Source organism: Photinus pyralis, unplaced genomic scaffold (assembly GCF_008802855.1).
Source record: "Photinus pyralis isolate 1611_PpyrPB1 unplaced genomic scaffold, Ppyr1.3 Ppyr1.4_LG1, whole genome shotgun sequence".
NCBI lineage: Eukaryota > Metazoa > Arthropoda > Insecta > Coleoptera > Lampyridae > Photinus > Photinus pyralis.
Window position 1 is genome coordinate 42,859,708 of NW_022170249.1, and position 14,998 is coordinate 42,874,705.

The window sequence follows — 14,998 nt, forward strand, 5'->3', positions numbered from 1 at the left end:
ATTATTTATTTGCTTGTCGGCATTTTGTTTGGAGTAAATACTTTCGAAATCTTTCACACAATTTTTAAAAAAGTTAACAATATAATTCGTAGTGTTTTGAAAATCATTTTGTTAAAAATTGCCGCCGTTTACTTTTCAAGTACTTATGGAATAATGGCCAATGTTGAGTCACGTGATTACTACGTCATGTTACACCTAAACTTCCTGCGGAGTGTGGGGAGTTGGGGAGCCATTCGCATTTTTGTTGTGTGCGTTTTATAATTCAGTTTCAGAGGCTCGTTTGTCTTTGGTTGTAAGATAGTTGGTTGTAGGCATTTATGGAATATTTTGTAATCGTCCAAAACAGTGAGTAATTTCTAATTTGTATTTATATTTCTCTATCCACGTCACTATTGGAATTTCTCTTTGCTTACTGAAATACTCCTTACTTTACAATCATACACGTGCATTTTTAGACGATGACGTCCATTTTTTCTTCCAATTTTTGTTAACATCGGTACGCTATTGATGAGTTATTGTAAATGTAAATGAAGACATTTGTGTGCCATTAAAATATTAACTCCTCTTTGGTAGAATAGGTACTAGGTAGGTACAATAGAAGAAACGGGGGTTGGAGTATGAAAACTTAGATTTCCCCACCTAAACTAAAACCTAACCATGATGGGTCAAATTTATTTGGAACCTAATTGTTCAACTTTTGATGAAATTTGAAACCAAGGTATATTGATAAAACGTATTCAAATTGAAATGTTTAAAAGAACAACGAAAAAGGTTTTTATAAAAGGTAGCAAACAGCAAAAGTTAATATTTAAATTCAAAAATTAGTATAAACTTCGACAAAAAAAAATGCCCCGGAAAGATTATATTAACAATGTTAAATCGTTTGGGGGTTAAATGAAACACAATTCTGAAAGGGCGTATACGATACCGGATGATTTTCAAAACTGAGTCGCCTATATATAACTTTTTTAGCGTATTGTTTAAGAATTAAAAAAATGTGCTATTGTTTGCATTTTGTCCGTCCGTCCGTTCGGACCCACTTCTACCGTTTTGAACTACTTCTAGGGGAATGGTCCTAGAGTCCTGGAATTTTTTGCGTAGGTAGCCTATACCTTGAAGGTGTGCCGGACGGCCTTCAAATTTCGTTTGACTTTTTGGAATTCAACCATAATTTCGTATTTCTCTTTGAAACGGTAGGGAAATTTAGAAAGGTATAAACGATGATAACCATTTTAGAGAAGCAACAATTTTTATGAAGAATGCATTTTTTCCAAAAAGTAAAGTAAATAAAAAAAAGTGGTCAAGGCGATACAAAATGGCATTCTGAATACAATGACACCTAACATTGTCACTTTGATGGTTAATTTTTAGCGCATTTTCCAACGAAGCATTTTTGCATTCGGTAGCGTATAATAGCTCTAGCACCTGAGCCAAGGAAAATCTTCACAATTAAACTGCGCAATGTCAACTTCCTTATTTATTAATATATTTTGTTGAAATTTTAACCACAGATACTTCTGGTGAAGGCAAATATATCGCATATAGTAAAAATCGGTTGTGCGCATGCGCAGACATCTTTCTTATTTATGGGGATATTTCTTTGACATTTTAACCACAGTTGCTTTTAGTGTAAACAAACGTATCGCATATTGCAAACATCAGATTAATGCGCAATCAATGGTTATTTATCGAGATATCTTTTTGAAATTTTAATCACAGAGGATTCTGTTAAAGGCAAACATAACTGATATTGCATAAATTAAATGTGCTCATGCGCGAACTACGCAACGCCAACTTTTTTGTTTATGGAGATATTTCTTTGAAATTTTAACCATATATGCCTCTAGCAAAGAAAATCACAGCGCACATAGCTATGACCTTTTGGGAAGTACTGATCATTCATAGAAAATGCGTTGAAGTTACTCGCCTTAGGACGAAAACCTTTTTACTTGTTTTTGTACACATTAGTGTAATGACATACTAGGCGGCATGCCGCTCGCGACAGCGACATCGAGCGTCAATGTCGCAAAAACGAGCGGATGACATACTTAAGCGATATGTCGCTCGCGACAGCTACTTTTAGCGGTTTTGAACGACAAAAAAGACGACAAATCACGATTCTCATGAAGAAGGTGTTATTTTACCCTGCAACCCTGCTCCTTCAGTTGGCACACCCAGTATGGAGAACGTACACTTCCTTAATGTGGTTGCTGATTGTGCAGCCGAAGCAGAAGGTCAACTGCAGAACACGCGAGTGAGGAAATATTCTGTTCACCCATACCACCGCTTAACAAGGCTAAATAATTTATCAACAACGGACATTTTTGTTGTTTAAACTTAAACTGTCGCGCCGCAAATGCGGCAAATCGCGGTCCAGTATGTCATCACAAACCTGTTTCTATGTGCCCCCCTAATTCAGTCGCGCCGCATTTCCGACGACAAGGCGCGACACATCTGTCGCGACGACTGCAAGTCGCTATACTATGCCTTTAGCCATTAAACAATGCAGGTCGCTGCAAAATATTTGTCGCTCCATTTTGCGACATGTCGCTGTCGCGAGCGGCATGTCGCCTAGTATGTCATTAGCATTACACTTAGAGACGCTTTAAAACCTTGAAAAATCATAGCTTTTTTCTTTTAATCCATTTTTTCAAATGGACACACTATGGCTCATTTAGTTCGGAAAAAAGAATATTTTTCTACGAATATTTTGATAGCTAAAAAGAGAAAACCTGATAAACCAATTACCAAATTCTAGACAGAACAGCTTCCTAACGCAAAAGCAAATACTAAAAGAAAAAATTGCATTATGGGAACTTTTAACAATTCTGAAATTATTTGTGAAATGCGTTTTAAATTAAAATAAAAAAAAATTTGCTGTATATGCCGCTTGTATTACTAAAACCGATATTGTTTAAATTCCCACAGAATTCAATGTAATCGGATGTTAGGTTTTATCAAATTCCTGAGATCTCGTTTATTACGGATAGAGAGTTGGTTAAACAGACAAAAATGATCCTCGAGTTTTACCTAAATGAAATAAAAAAACAAAATTGTCCCCCTTTCTAAAGTTTCCTAAATATGGCGAAAAATAACATAATTGACGTTTTAGGTAGATTTCTTCTACCTATTGTAATGGTACCAGTATACAGGGTGCCCATTATGTATGGAATATAGTATATATCTCTGTAAATATCGACTGTATACAAAATTTTCTATATGAAAGTTGTTTAATAAGGCAGCAATCCATTGTTTTTATTTCAGAAAATAATTGAATTTTTTAATTCAATCGGTGTAACGCATAAATATATCGGTCAAGTTGGTGAACCAGCCAATTCCGCCTTATTGGAACAAAACGGCGGACACAGAAATCTACCTACACCTGATCGGCCGAGCCTAAAGGGATTTTTTGATTTTTGGATCGCTGTTTGGGGAGGTATTTAAGAACCAAACAGAGTTTCTTTAGGGAACTTTTCTGCTCTTTTAGAATTTAGATGATGGAATTGCTGGAAATGAATGTTCGTTATCATTAATATAATAGGTACTTTATTTTATATCGATACCAACTTTTATTTTTGTTATGGGAGCCATTTTAAAGATTTAGGTCTTCTAATAGAGAATATATCCTGATTTCAAAAAAATAAAAAATCTTTTTATTTTAATTTTCAAAAACTAATTTCAGATTCGTGGTTTTCATGTTTAAAAACCCCAGATATCAAATTTCGTCGAAATCAGAACCTTTTTCTCACCGCCATTTAGGAGTGGCCCATTTGTGGTAGGAATTTTGAAAAAAATTGCAAAATGGGAAAGGGCATACCCCAAGACCCGAGCCAAAACCTGTTCAAAGACGTGTCACTAGTCTTTCTAACTCTTATCGTTGCTGAGAAAAAATAAAAAAGAAATGCAAATTTCACCCACTTTTTTTAGGGTGTTTCCCAAACGAAACACGTTGGACCCTCGGTTTATTTGCAAGTCTTAAGTCAAATGTGAGGGGAAATGAAATGAGGTTGTGAATCGTGATCATACTTATTGCGTCATGCCAACTCGGCAATGTTCTACTTGATCCCTTTTGTTTCTAGTAAACTGGTAAAAACATTGAAAATGGCGGACGTTTCAAATTTATGTCGATTCAAATTATCAAATTTTTAGCTTCCTAGCATGTGCTAGGTAGCTATTGCGATAGCCGTTTTTTGAACATTTCAAAATTTCATCAAATGTCGACGTTTTAGACCATTTTAAGCAACTTTTAAAGAATAAAATTTTTTTTCGTCTGTATGTACGTACGTACGTACGTTTGTTGGCAATTTTCTGAGAAAACGGCTCGACGGATTTTGTTGAAATTTTGTATATATGTTTTAGGCATACCGAACAGAAAAATAACGGGCCGGATTTTTGAAAAAAAATTTTGGAGCGCTGTAACGGCATCGAACTTTTTTTTTCAAATAGCAACCTAAAATTTTTATTCTATTATTTGGAAGACCTTATTTTCCTGTGTACAACCTACAAAAAATTGGGCCGGGTTATATTATCAAAAAACGGAGAAAAAATTGTCAAAGTCAAAAAATTGTGTTGCATATGTGCAAAACGCAACGATCTTGTTTCTGAAGCAATTTAAACGAAATTTCTATGGTAAGTCCCTTTAATAAAAGCAAACAAAATTCATGCGCAAAAATCGTGTTGCGCATGCGCAGAAATGCAATTTTCTTATTTATGGAACATTTAAAACGAAATTTGGATGGTAGGTCCTCCTAATAAAAGAAAACAAAATGCATGCGCAAAAAATCGAGTTGCGCATGTGCAACATCCAGCTTTCTTATTTATGGAGCAATTTTAACGAAATTTGGATGGTAGGACCCTCTAATAAAAGCAAACAAAATGCATGCGCAAAAATCGTGTTGCGCATGCGCAGAAATGCAACTTTCTTATTTATGGAACAATTTTAACGAAATTTAGATGGTAGGCCCTTTTAATAAAAGCTAACAAAATGCATGCGCAAAAAATTGAGTTGCGCATGTGCAACATCCAACTTTCTTATTTATGGAGCAATTTTAACGAAAATTGGATGGTAGGTCCCTCTAATAAAAGCAAACAAAATGCATGCGTAAAAAAACATATGTTGGCAATTTTTGGTTTCAGCTAGGAAGCTATTCTGTCAGTAATTTGACACCTGATTTTTTAATTTATCAGTCGTCGATTAATATTTTAAGCAGCATGCCTTCTGATATTGAAAATATTAGTCCCGACTTTACCATCCAACGAGATGGCGCACCCGGCACCATCACATATTTCCAAAATGCTACTCACTAATAGTATGTACTTTTTTACGGGCCATATAAAACAATAAAGTTGATGATGAGTTTTCCAAAACGAAACGTTGTATTGAAAATCTTTCAGCACTTAAAAAGTGGCAATGCATAAGAGTTCTTTTTTTGTATCTGTTCAAATATCATTAGAGAAAAATAAAAACGAAATCGGCAAATTTCGTTTTTTTCTGGCATATCTTCGGAAGTAATGGGAATTTTTTGGTTTTCTTGAAAGAATTATAATAACTGTTTAATTACGCATCTTTTCTCTAATTTGACAATCGTCGTATCTTCTATCTATATGGTTTCGGAGATCCCCATGATAGACATCCTTATCCTGGACACAGTGTATATAATTATCTTTTTAATAAAAAAATATAATAAGGAGGTCTACCATGGTGATGTCGGAAACCATAGAAGACATGATGATGGTCAAATTAGGGGAAAATTACGATTACTATCGAAGATATTCCAGGTAAACCGAAATTTGCCGATTTTGTAATTTTTCCTGATGTTATTCGAGCAGTTACAGAAAAAAATACTTTCTCATTGCCACTATTTGAGCAAGACAGCGTTTAGAGGTTTTTAAATCAACGTTTTGTTTCGAAAAAATCATCTTCAAAATATGGAATATGGAAAATTAAAAATTTGCCCCATGCGTATTATTCATTAAATACATTAGACAAAAATTAAGTATTTTCGCAAGACTGTAGGTAACACTCGCCACATTTCACGCTGCATTAGAAACCAAGTTTTCAACTTTTGATTTTTTGTGCCGTGCATCTCGTTGTATTCGTAATAAAAAATGTAGGTACTCAATACAGTATGAACTTTTTTACTGGCCATATATAAAAAAATAAAGTTGACGATAATTTCTTCGAAACGAAACCTTTGTTTTTAAAACCTCTCAACGCTGTTTTGCTCAAATAGTGGCAATGAGAAAGTATCCTATTTTAAGGACAGCCTTTCCAGATACCATCGAATAGTTTTTATTATTTTTTTTACTAATTGTTGAATTTAAATAGCTTTTATAAAAATGATCCTTACTTAGATAGATCTCTTTCAAGCTCCTTTTCAAGCTTGTTCGTTATTCTTTTAAATTTCCAGTGAAATATGTTTTATCAGTATAGGTTTCAAATTTGATAAACATTTCAAAAACTGAATTACTGCCTACTTCTTAGTTGAATCACAGTTTAGGTACAAAAACTGTTCAATGAAATGAAACTGTTACAATTACGAACATTCAAAGAACCAACAATTTACTAAAGTTTCTAATATTTTTCAGATATTTGCTATTGAAGACGTTGCATCTCGTGTTGTGGGTCCAGCGGATTTAGTGGATGCAGAGCCCACTTCACTTTTACTTACATTATTCTATCGACTACAGTGGTTGCGGATGTGGATACGAGTCCTCGTGGGCGTCTACGGAACTTCATGGGACAATCCAGATACCTCAGTTCTTTGCTTTCCAACTCATGGCTGTCCTCTATGGATCTGAAATTCTCATGTTCAAGCATACGCGGATAAAGTCTCCATACAAGTGAATAGTCGTAGTTCCATTGCCAGGTTTCAGAATTGGAACCACATTTCCCTTCACCCTTAACAATGAATGGAATAAATGAAAAGTTCTTCCCATAATGGCAGTGTGCAGGTATGTAGAGTGGCAAACATGTTTCAAAAACATTATGTATTGAATATTTACAGTGAAATGGGAGGAACTGATTGCAGAGGACAGATCTTTGCATGAAATCTGATGGCAATGTTTGTTGAAAACATCAGCATGCCGGATGCGTGTTAACAGAAAACGTGTTTGTGATAGGTAGGTGAATTGCTTTTTTTAAATTATTCTTTTTTTTTTCTTTTTTTTTTTTTATTTGTAGTGGGGAAATGCACCTTAATTATCAGTCATACTCATAATGAGAAACAAATTTCTACTGATGCTGTACAGTCCCTTAAGTCAGTTATAAGGCTCTCGATACGGTTTGTAATGTACCTACCTATTTGTAGTCCATAGACATAGAGCAAGAAAATATTCCAAGATCCCAGGGCCCTCAGACCTTACTTATTTTCTGCTGGACAAAATATGTACAATAGAATAGTATGAGCGTACACATACCCCTAGCTTGGGCCGAAGGCCAATTCTCAGGTACCAAGTGTTAGCGAATTACAGATACATCCGCTTGAGTGTGAGCGAGATACGTATACGTGCAGTGTACTCTCAATATTTACAGTGTCCATGGCTTGTTGATGGTGACTAGGCGAGGCATTAAACAAACAAATTTGGTTTCAATCATAATAAACAGTAAACTTTGAGGCGAAAATGCAAGGTTGATTCCCAAATGAAATACCTACTAAGTGTTTAGTATCACTGGTTTTGTAATTTTTTTCGGGCTTATTTTTAGCGCATTTTTGAAAAAAAATACGCTATTATATTCGTTATGGCTGGCTGGCTCTCTGACTGAGATCTCGGCAATTGCAATAACTAGAGACAAATTTTCACTAAAAGCTTTCTGATGTAATGTAGATGTGCACTATTTTGAGTTAGATTAGTCGTAAGATCGATAATTTTAAACTTTGCTAATGAAATACTGATCTGCGTTACCAAAAATGCGCTTTCATCATGCATATGCTGATTTACAACTTGTTTTTCAAAATATCTCATCGGAATATCAATCAGCATCAAAAACTACACAACTTGGCCAATTTAACCGAATCTGCAAGTATAATAATAACAAAGATAACCATGTTATCCTACTCAATTTAAGACATCCTGTATAGTAACTGATTGAATCAATATACAGGGTATTCCCAACAAGATGCGTTTTAAATATCTTTAATAAAGGACACTATATTTTTTTAGTTTTGCTTAGTCCTGTATTTCCTGATTACAAAAATATAATATTGTACACAATTAGTTTCATTCTTAAACTTTTTCCAGGATGATGTAAGGTTGTCTGCGAAGAATTTGCCCAGAATGACGGTGGTGAACTTTAAAAATTGAAATCTTGATGCCAGTGAAGATGTACGACCTAGAAGTCCGAGTGAACTGTCCTTGAATTAAAGATTATTATTATTGTCCTTTACGATAGAAGCATTAGGTCACCCCTGTGCATGCCATTTGTGTAATTGTGAAGGATAGCTATAGACTAGTAAAGTACTGAGCACTGTTTTGGAGCAACTGATGGTAGACTTAAAAAAAAAAGAAGGTAAATATAATATGGATATCACAGAGTCGGCAGAGTTGCTCAATTTCAATTCTAACAATTAAGATCAACTGTTCCAAAATGATTGTTAGTACATATTTAGTAGTCTATTGCTATCCTTCTCAACTACACGAACAAATAGCATGAACACTCTCGACTATTCAAGGGTCGCGTAGTTACCATACACATACTGCATCCTCTTCTATCATATGGGATCAAATTCTTCACAGACTACTCTATATCATCTATTTGGAAAGAAACGGCGCTTATCAACGAGCGATCCAGAGCTGGGATAAGCGAGCATTCATGATTTCTGTCCGTGTACATAATAACGGTTTCGATTTTCCAATTTTCATTTTGTTTTCAGTATTATGTTTATCATCACTCAAGGATAAACGGATTAAATTTTCAGTGACTGTGGAGCTCCCGTCCGTCCATTCTTCTGTAACAAATATAGCCAACGAGCTCCTGGGTCACTGAAAATTTATCAGTTCTTCCTTGGGTGCTGATAAATACTACTAAAAACATAATTGGAAAATTCGAAACCGTTCGCCCGTTATCATGTGCACACACAGATAAAATGAATGAATTCGCTAAGCAGCTCGTCCATTAGTGGGTTACTTATTGCTGCATTGGCTATACAGGGTGTTACATTGTAAGTATGTAAAATAAAAATTGGGTAGAAAAGGGGATCAAAACAAGCACTTTCCAAATAAACCAATGTGTTTCGTTTGGGAGCCACCCCTAAAAAAAGTGATGAAATTTGCATTGGTTCTTTAATTTTTTTCTCGCCAAAAGAGTTAGATTTAGTTTCGGATTTTACAAAAGATACTGCCATTTGAAATAAGAAAGTTCCGGTATTGTACTGATACAACCGTAAAATCGGCCATCTTGAAAACATTTTTAAATGATTCTTTTATGATCGATTATTCAAAAAAGGTAATGGTATCCCGAATCGAAATTTCAAACCGTTGCTGAGATACTTCTAATGGTCCACTTAAAAACACCACCCTGTATAGGGTGTTCAATTTAAGAAAATTAGGTTAGGTCCGATAACTTTTTTCACTTGACCTCGTATTTTGGCAATTGCAGATTATTCCACAATCATTATAAAGAAGGTTTAGCAATCAACATTTTACTGTCTCTTTTTAAAATACAAAGAAGAGTGGTTAGAATATTGGCTAACCTAGACTATATCAATCTGATTGCAGGCAAGCCTTCACAGATTTGGAAATATTAACCTTACCCTCACTTTACATATAGGTATACCTGTATGATTTATATGAAAAGTAATTGCCAAAAATTTAAATGCCACTCGGACTTTCACAATTATTTCATTATTTCACTTATTTACGTCTTAAAAAAAGTCAGTACGGCCCTAATTTTTTAGCCATAAAATTTTTTAAAATGTTGCCCACCGCTCTCAAACATTACAATGAAATGGAGTTTAAATCTAAAATTAAATCATATCTAATAAAAAAGGCTTTCTGTTCACTAGAAGAATTTTTGACGAATAAATGTTGTGATATAATGTGTAGCGTTGTCGCTTACCTTGTTTACCCCGCGCGCGCGTCACTCGAAGTCCCTCGTCGTGGCTCTTCTCGAGCTGTCTCCCCTTGGCTCGCATGCGCACGGTCACACCATATACCACATCCCCCCTTCTGTAGGGTGTTCGAACCGGACGTCATGTTCCCGGCTTGTCTAACACTAATACTAAACATGCACATGCTTATGTTCAACAGTCACACTTATTATTTACAATACACTTGATTTAAATACACGCACACACTTTTGGTCCTTTTAACTATACGTACACAATGACTAGTATTTTGGGGAAAATATCGCAGCGGCCTTTAGTGATTGCACCCGCTGGTGCAGTTGCATATATTTCGCGGCGGTTTAACTAGGCGCCCTGAACGAGTTACATATTGGTGGTGCGCGTTTGACTTTTCTTGATGTGCCCTGGTATTGGCCTCTATTTTCCCTCCTACTGCGGTCGCGTTTTCTGTAGGACTTGGTGCGGTGGCCTCATTTTCCTTCTGCCTCGCGCTCTCTTCCGTTTCCGCAACGATTGTGCGTTGCTGGTCTCTTCCGTTTTCTTCTGCTTGGCTACCTTCTCCAGCTTCTGTTTCGACGATGGTTGCGTTCTCTCGGCCTCTGTTGTCATCTTTCATCTCCTTCCCCTCTTCCCGTGATATTTGTTGGGAGTCTTCTGGTAGATCTATATCTAGGTCTTCTTGTTGCTGAATTGGTATGTTCGTGACTCCTATGAGGTGTGATCTATTTCTCCTGTAGACATTATTGTCTGCTGCTATTATGTACGTTCTGGGTTCCGGTCCCTTGTTCACGACTACGCCATATTTCTTTGCGTTCGTGATCCATACTTGTTTGCCGATCCCAAGTGGGGAGACTGACCGCGCTCTGTGGCGAATGTTGAAATCTGCCGCGTATTTTGCTTTTTCCACCTCTCTTTTGCGTTTATATGATTGCAGGTATGACCATGTCGGTATGTACAGGCTTTTATTTGCTGGTACGTTGGACCTTGGTGTTCTGCCCATTATAAGCTCTGATGGTGACAATCCGCAGCTTAGTTTCGCTGTGCGGTAGCTCAGCAATCCTAGATTTGGGTCTTCGCATTTCGTTAAAATTTTCTTGGCTATTTTGACGGCTGCTTCTGCTTGACCGTTTGATTGGGGGTATAGCGGACTGCTGGTGATGTGCTGAAATCCATATTTCTCAGCAAAGTCTTTAAATTTGTTACCCCGGAAGCATGGTCCGTTATCGGTTCTTAGAATTTCCGGAATTCCCCATCTTGCCATGAAAGTTCTTAGTTTTGCTATGGCTTCTTCCGCTGTCTCGGATTTCATGTTGGCTACTTCCAGGTATCTTGACCAATAGTCCACTGCGACTATGTAAGTTCTTCCCGCTACTTTACACAAGTCCGCCCCGATCATCTGCCACGGATATTCTGGTGTCTCAGACGGTTTTAATTTTTCGGTTGGTGGAGTCCTGTGCTCAATGCAAATATTGCAATTGCTTATCTTGTCTTCAATGTGAGAGTTTATTCCAGGCCACCAAACCGTCTCCTTTGCTCGACTTTTGCATTTCGTTATGCCCAGGTGTCCTACGTGTATTTGGTCGAGGATTTCTGACCTGTAGTCTCTCGGTATGAACACTCTGTTGCCTCGCATTAGTAGATCGTTCAGTATCGCCATTTGACCTTCAAACTGGTGAAATGATCGGTCTTCTGGGGTCATACGTTTTTTCGTGGGCCAGCCTTTGACGATGTATTCCCTCACTCTTTTCGTTTGTGGATCGGAGACTTGTGCTTCGCGAATCCTTTGTAGACGAGCGTCGGAAAATGGTAAAGTTTCTCCTATGTGTTGCGCAAACGCTTCGACTTCATCGATTAAAAGCGCGTCGCTGCCGGGATCGGTCGATTCTATCGGCGCTCTAGAAAGCATATCGGCAATGATCATTTTCTTTCCAGGAATGTATTCGACGTTATAAGAGTATTGCATGAGGCGCATTCTAAACCTTTGTAGCCGTGCAGACAAATCCGATAGTGGCTTTGTTCCCAACAGTTGGACCAACGGCTTGTGGTCTGTGCGCAGACTAAAATGTTTGCCTAGCAAGTACATTTGAAATTTCTCACAGGCCCATGTAGCCGCTAGTGCCTCTCTCTCTATCTGTGCGTATCTGGATTCCGTTTCGGACATTTTTCGTGATGCATAGGAGACGGGTTTCCAAGTGCCATCTTTTTGCTCTTGTTCCAGTACGGCTCCAAGACCGAATGACGATGCGTCGGCTGCTACTCTTGTGTTGCTGTTAGGAGAAAAGTGAGATAATACCGGTGCTGAAGTTAATGCGATTTTTATGGCTTCTAGTGCCGCCTGTTGCCTTTCTGTCCAACAAAATTCATATTTTGTAGATAAAAGTTGCGATATGGGGCTTGCTATGTTAGCCAATTCTGGTAAAAATTTTGCATTTACTTGCAATGTGCCGAGCAGTTGTCTCACGCCGCTGACATTCTTTGGTGCTGGCATCTCGAGTACGGCTTTGACTTTGTCTTCATCGATTCCCACGCCTTCTTTGGAGATCGTGTAACCTAAGAATTTCACTTTTTTCTTTCCAAAGACACATTTCTCCTTGTTCAGTCTTAACCCTCTTTGTTTCAAGCGCTCTAATACTTGGGCCAAACGCTGGTCATGCTCTACCTTGGTTTTCCCGAAGATTAGCATGTCGTCCGCTAAGTTGACCACGCCTTCTAGGCCTTCTAGTGTTTCCATCATCTCTCTTTGGAAGCGTTCTGTGGCTGACGTGATGCCCATCGGAAGCCTTTGAAAAGCGTAGCGTCCAAATGGCGTTATAAAAGTCGTTAATAACTGAGAGTTTGTGTCTAAAGGAATGTGATAAAATCCTGATGCTGCATCGAGCTTTGAGAAGTATTCCGCCTCTGCTTCAATTAGAGCCAGGGATTCGGATATCTCAGGTAGAATCATGCGTTCTGATTGTACTGATTTATTGAGAATAGTATAATCGACGCATATTCGAACGCTGTTGTTTTTCTTGGGTACGACGACCATAGGCGCACACCAGTTTGTTGCCACACTGACCTTTCTTATGATGCTTTCATTCTCTAATTTGTCGAGATGCTTTTTAACTGCGTCGCGTAGATGTAACGGTACCCGTCGTGCTGCCGCTATTGCGAAAGGTACAGCGTTTTCTTTAATTTTAATGTGGTACGTTTTGCCTAAGTTTCCTATGCCTTCGAACAAAGTAGGAAATTGCTCTGCTATCGACGCAACATTTGCCCAGGATAGCATGCCCAATGTTTCCAACGCGTCGCGGCCCAATAAATTCTCGCGCAATTTCTTTGCCACGTAAATTTTTTCGAGAGATTTGCGATTCCGATACCGGAGATCTGCGTCAAACGTTCCTACAATTTGGATTTTATCGCCCGAGGCTGATATAAGTGATTTTGGTGCGTCTACGAGTGTTTTGTTTAATTTTTTGAGATCGTCCCATCTTATCACCGTAACGTCCGCGCCGCAATCTAATTTAAAATCTAGATTTGTGTCGTTAACATTAACGATCGCGCGCCACGGTTTTTTGGGTTTTGACGTGTCGATCGATCCCATAAAAAAATTGTCTTCCTCATCTGGTGCCGTTTCTACGCTCGCAATCTTTGGGTTTTGTCTATTGTTTACTTTAGATAAGCATCTAGTGGACCAATGTCCTATTTTGCCGCATTTTTTACAAGTGTCGTTTCTCGAAGGGCACGACGCAAACGCGTGGCGAGGAATGAGGCCGCATTTTCTACATGATTTGGTGTCATTTTTGTAGTCAGCTGTCCTAACGTGGGGATTTGGTCGCTGCATATGGGGTTTCTGTTTTGGTATGGCACCTCTGCTGTGGTAGATGGCGCTAACCTCTTCCGGTTCCGTTACGCTTTGAGTTGGCGCATTGGCTGGAGCTGGTGCGCTTGCCCGAATTACGGCTTGTTGTTTACGGAGTGATTCTGCCAACCTAACGCGTTTGATTACCTCGTCTACGTTGTCATCTGGCCTTGTTTGCAATTGGATCGACAACCGACTATCTGCCAAACCCGCGATAATTCGCAATTTGATCATCTCCCCTTCTAATTGAGCCCACTCGCACGTTTGGGCCATAGCGGTTAGATCGCTTATAAATATATCGCAGGGTTCATCAGAACCTTGCACCCTTTGAAGAAATTTGACCCTTTCGTAGACTAAATTTTTCCTTTCGCCGAAATATGCGTCGAATCTTTCTAAAACGATAGCGAAGTTTTTTTGATCTTCCGTCGAAAGGTGAAATGACTTTAGAATTTTCTCCGCTTTAGTACCCAGATGCCCGATGAAATAATCGACCGTTTGCTCACTGGAGCAGCTGACTAACACAGTGCGTTTGTAGCGATAGAAGCTGCATTTCCATTCAGCCCATTCTTCCGCTTTATAAGAAAAAGTCGGTGGGGGCGGGACCGATGGATTAGGTACAGCTACCGTTGCCGCGTTATTCGTTGTCGCGGCAGATAACGTCATTTGTTGCCGCTGTAGTTCCAGTAGCTGCGTAAGTATTTGTTGTTGACGTGCAAAATGTTCTGCATTAATGTCCTTATGCGAGGGGTCATTGTGTGTAGCGTTATCGTTCGTCATTTTGTTATGATTAGATTGGGCGTATTATAAAACTTTTGCCGTATAAATGCCGATTGTTGCGAGAAAATGAAAGAAGTTATTACTTACAGTTTCTCCACATATTCCTTGCGTATTTACACTCACTTTGTTTTATAATCGCTATCGTTTCGCTTTTGTTTCGCGTGTGTAAGTTCGTCACCGATTAAAAAAACGCACTAGTTTTTGTATCGCGTGTACGTACCTTTACCGATACCGAAACAAAAAACCAATCTCACCGTTGTCACCATGTAGCGTTGTCGCTTACCTTGTTTACCCCGCGCGCGCGTCACTCGAAGTC

At 38.2% G+C, this 14,998-nt stretch overlaps 1 protein-coding gene and 1 long non-coding RNA gene across 2 annotated transcripts; one reads left to right on the forward strand and one right to left on the reverse strand.

Annotated features, from left to right (window-relative positions):
• Positions 1–279: 279 nt before the first annotated feature.
• On the forward strand, positions 280–7,205 carry LOC116160691. Its single transcript, XR_004143285.1, has 3 exons — positions 280–345; positions 6,589–6,954; positions 7,008–7,205. It is a non-coding gene; the product is annotated as an uncharacterized LOC116160691 (long non-coding RNA).
• Positions 7,206–10,359: 3,154 nt separating this feature from the next.
• Positions 10,360–14,682, reverse strand: LOC116161475 (uncharacterized protein K02A2.6-like). The gene has a single exon (XM_031474832.1). The coding sequence runs from the start codon at positions 14,680–14,682 to the stop codon at positions 10,360–10,362; it is 4,323 nt and encodes a 1,440-aa protein (XP_031330692.1).
• Positions 14,683–14,998: the final 316 nt, after the last annotated feature.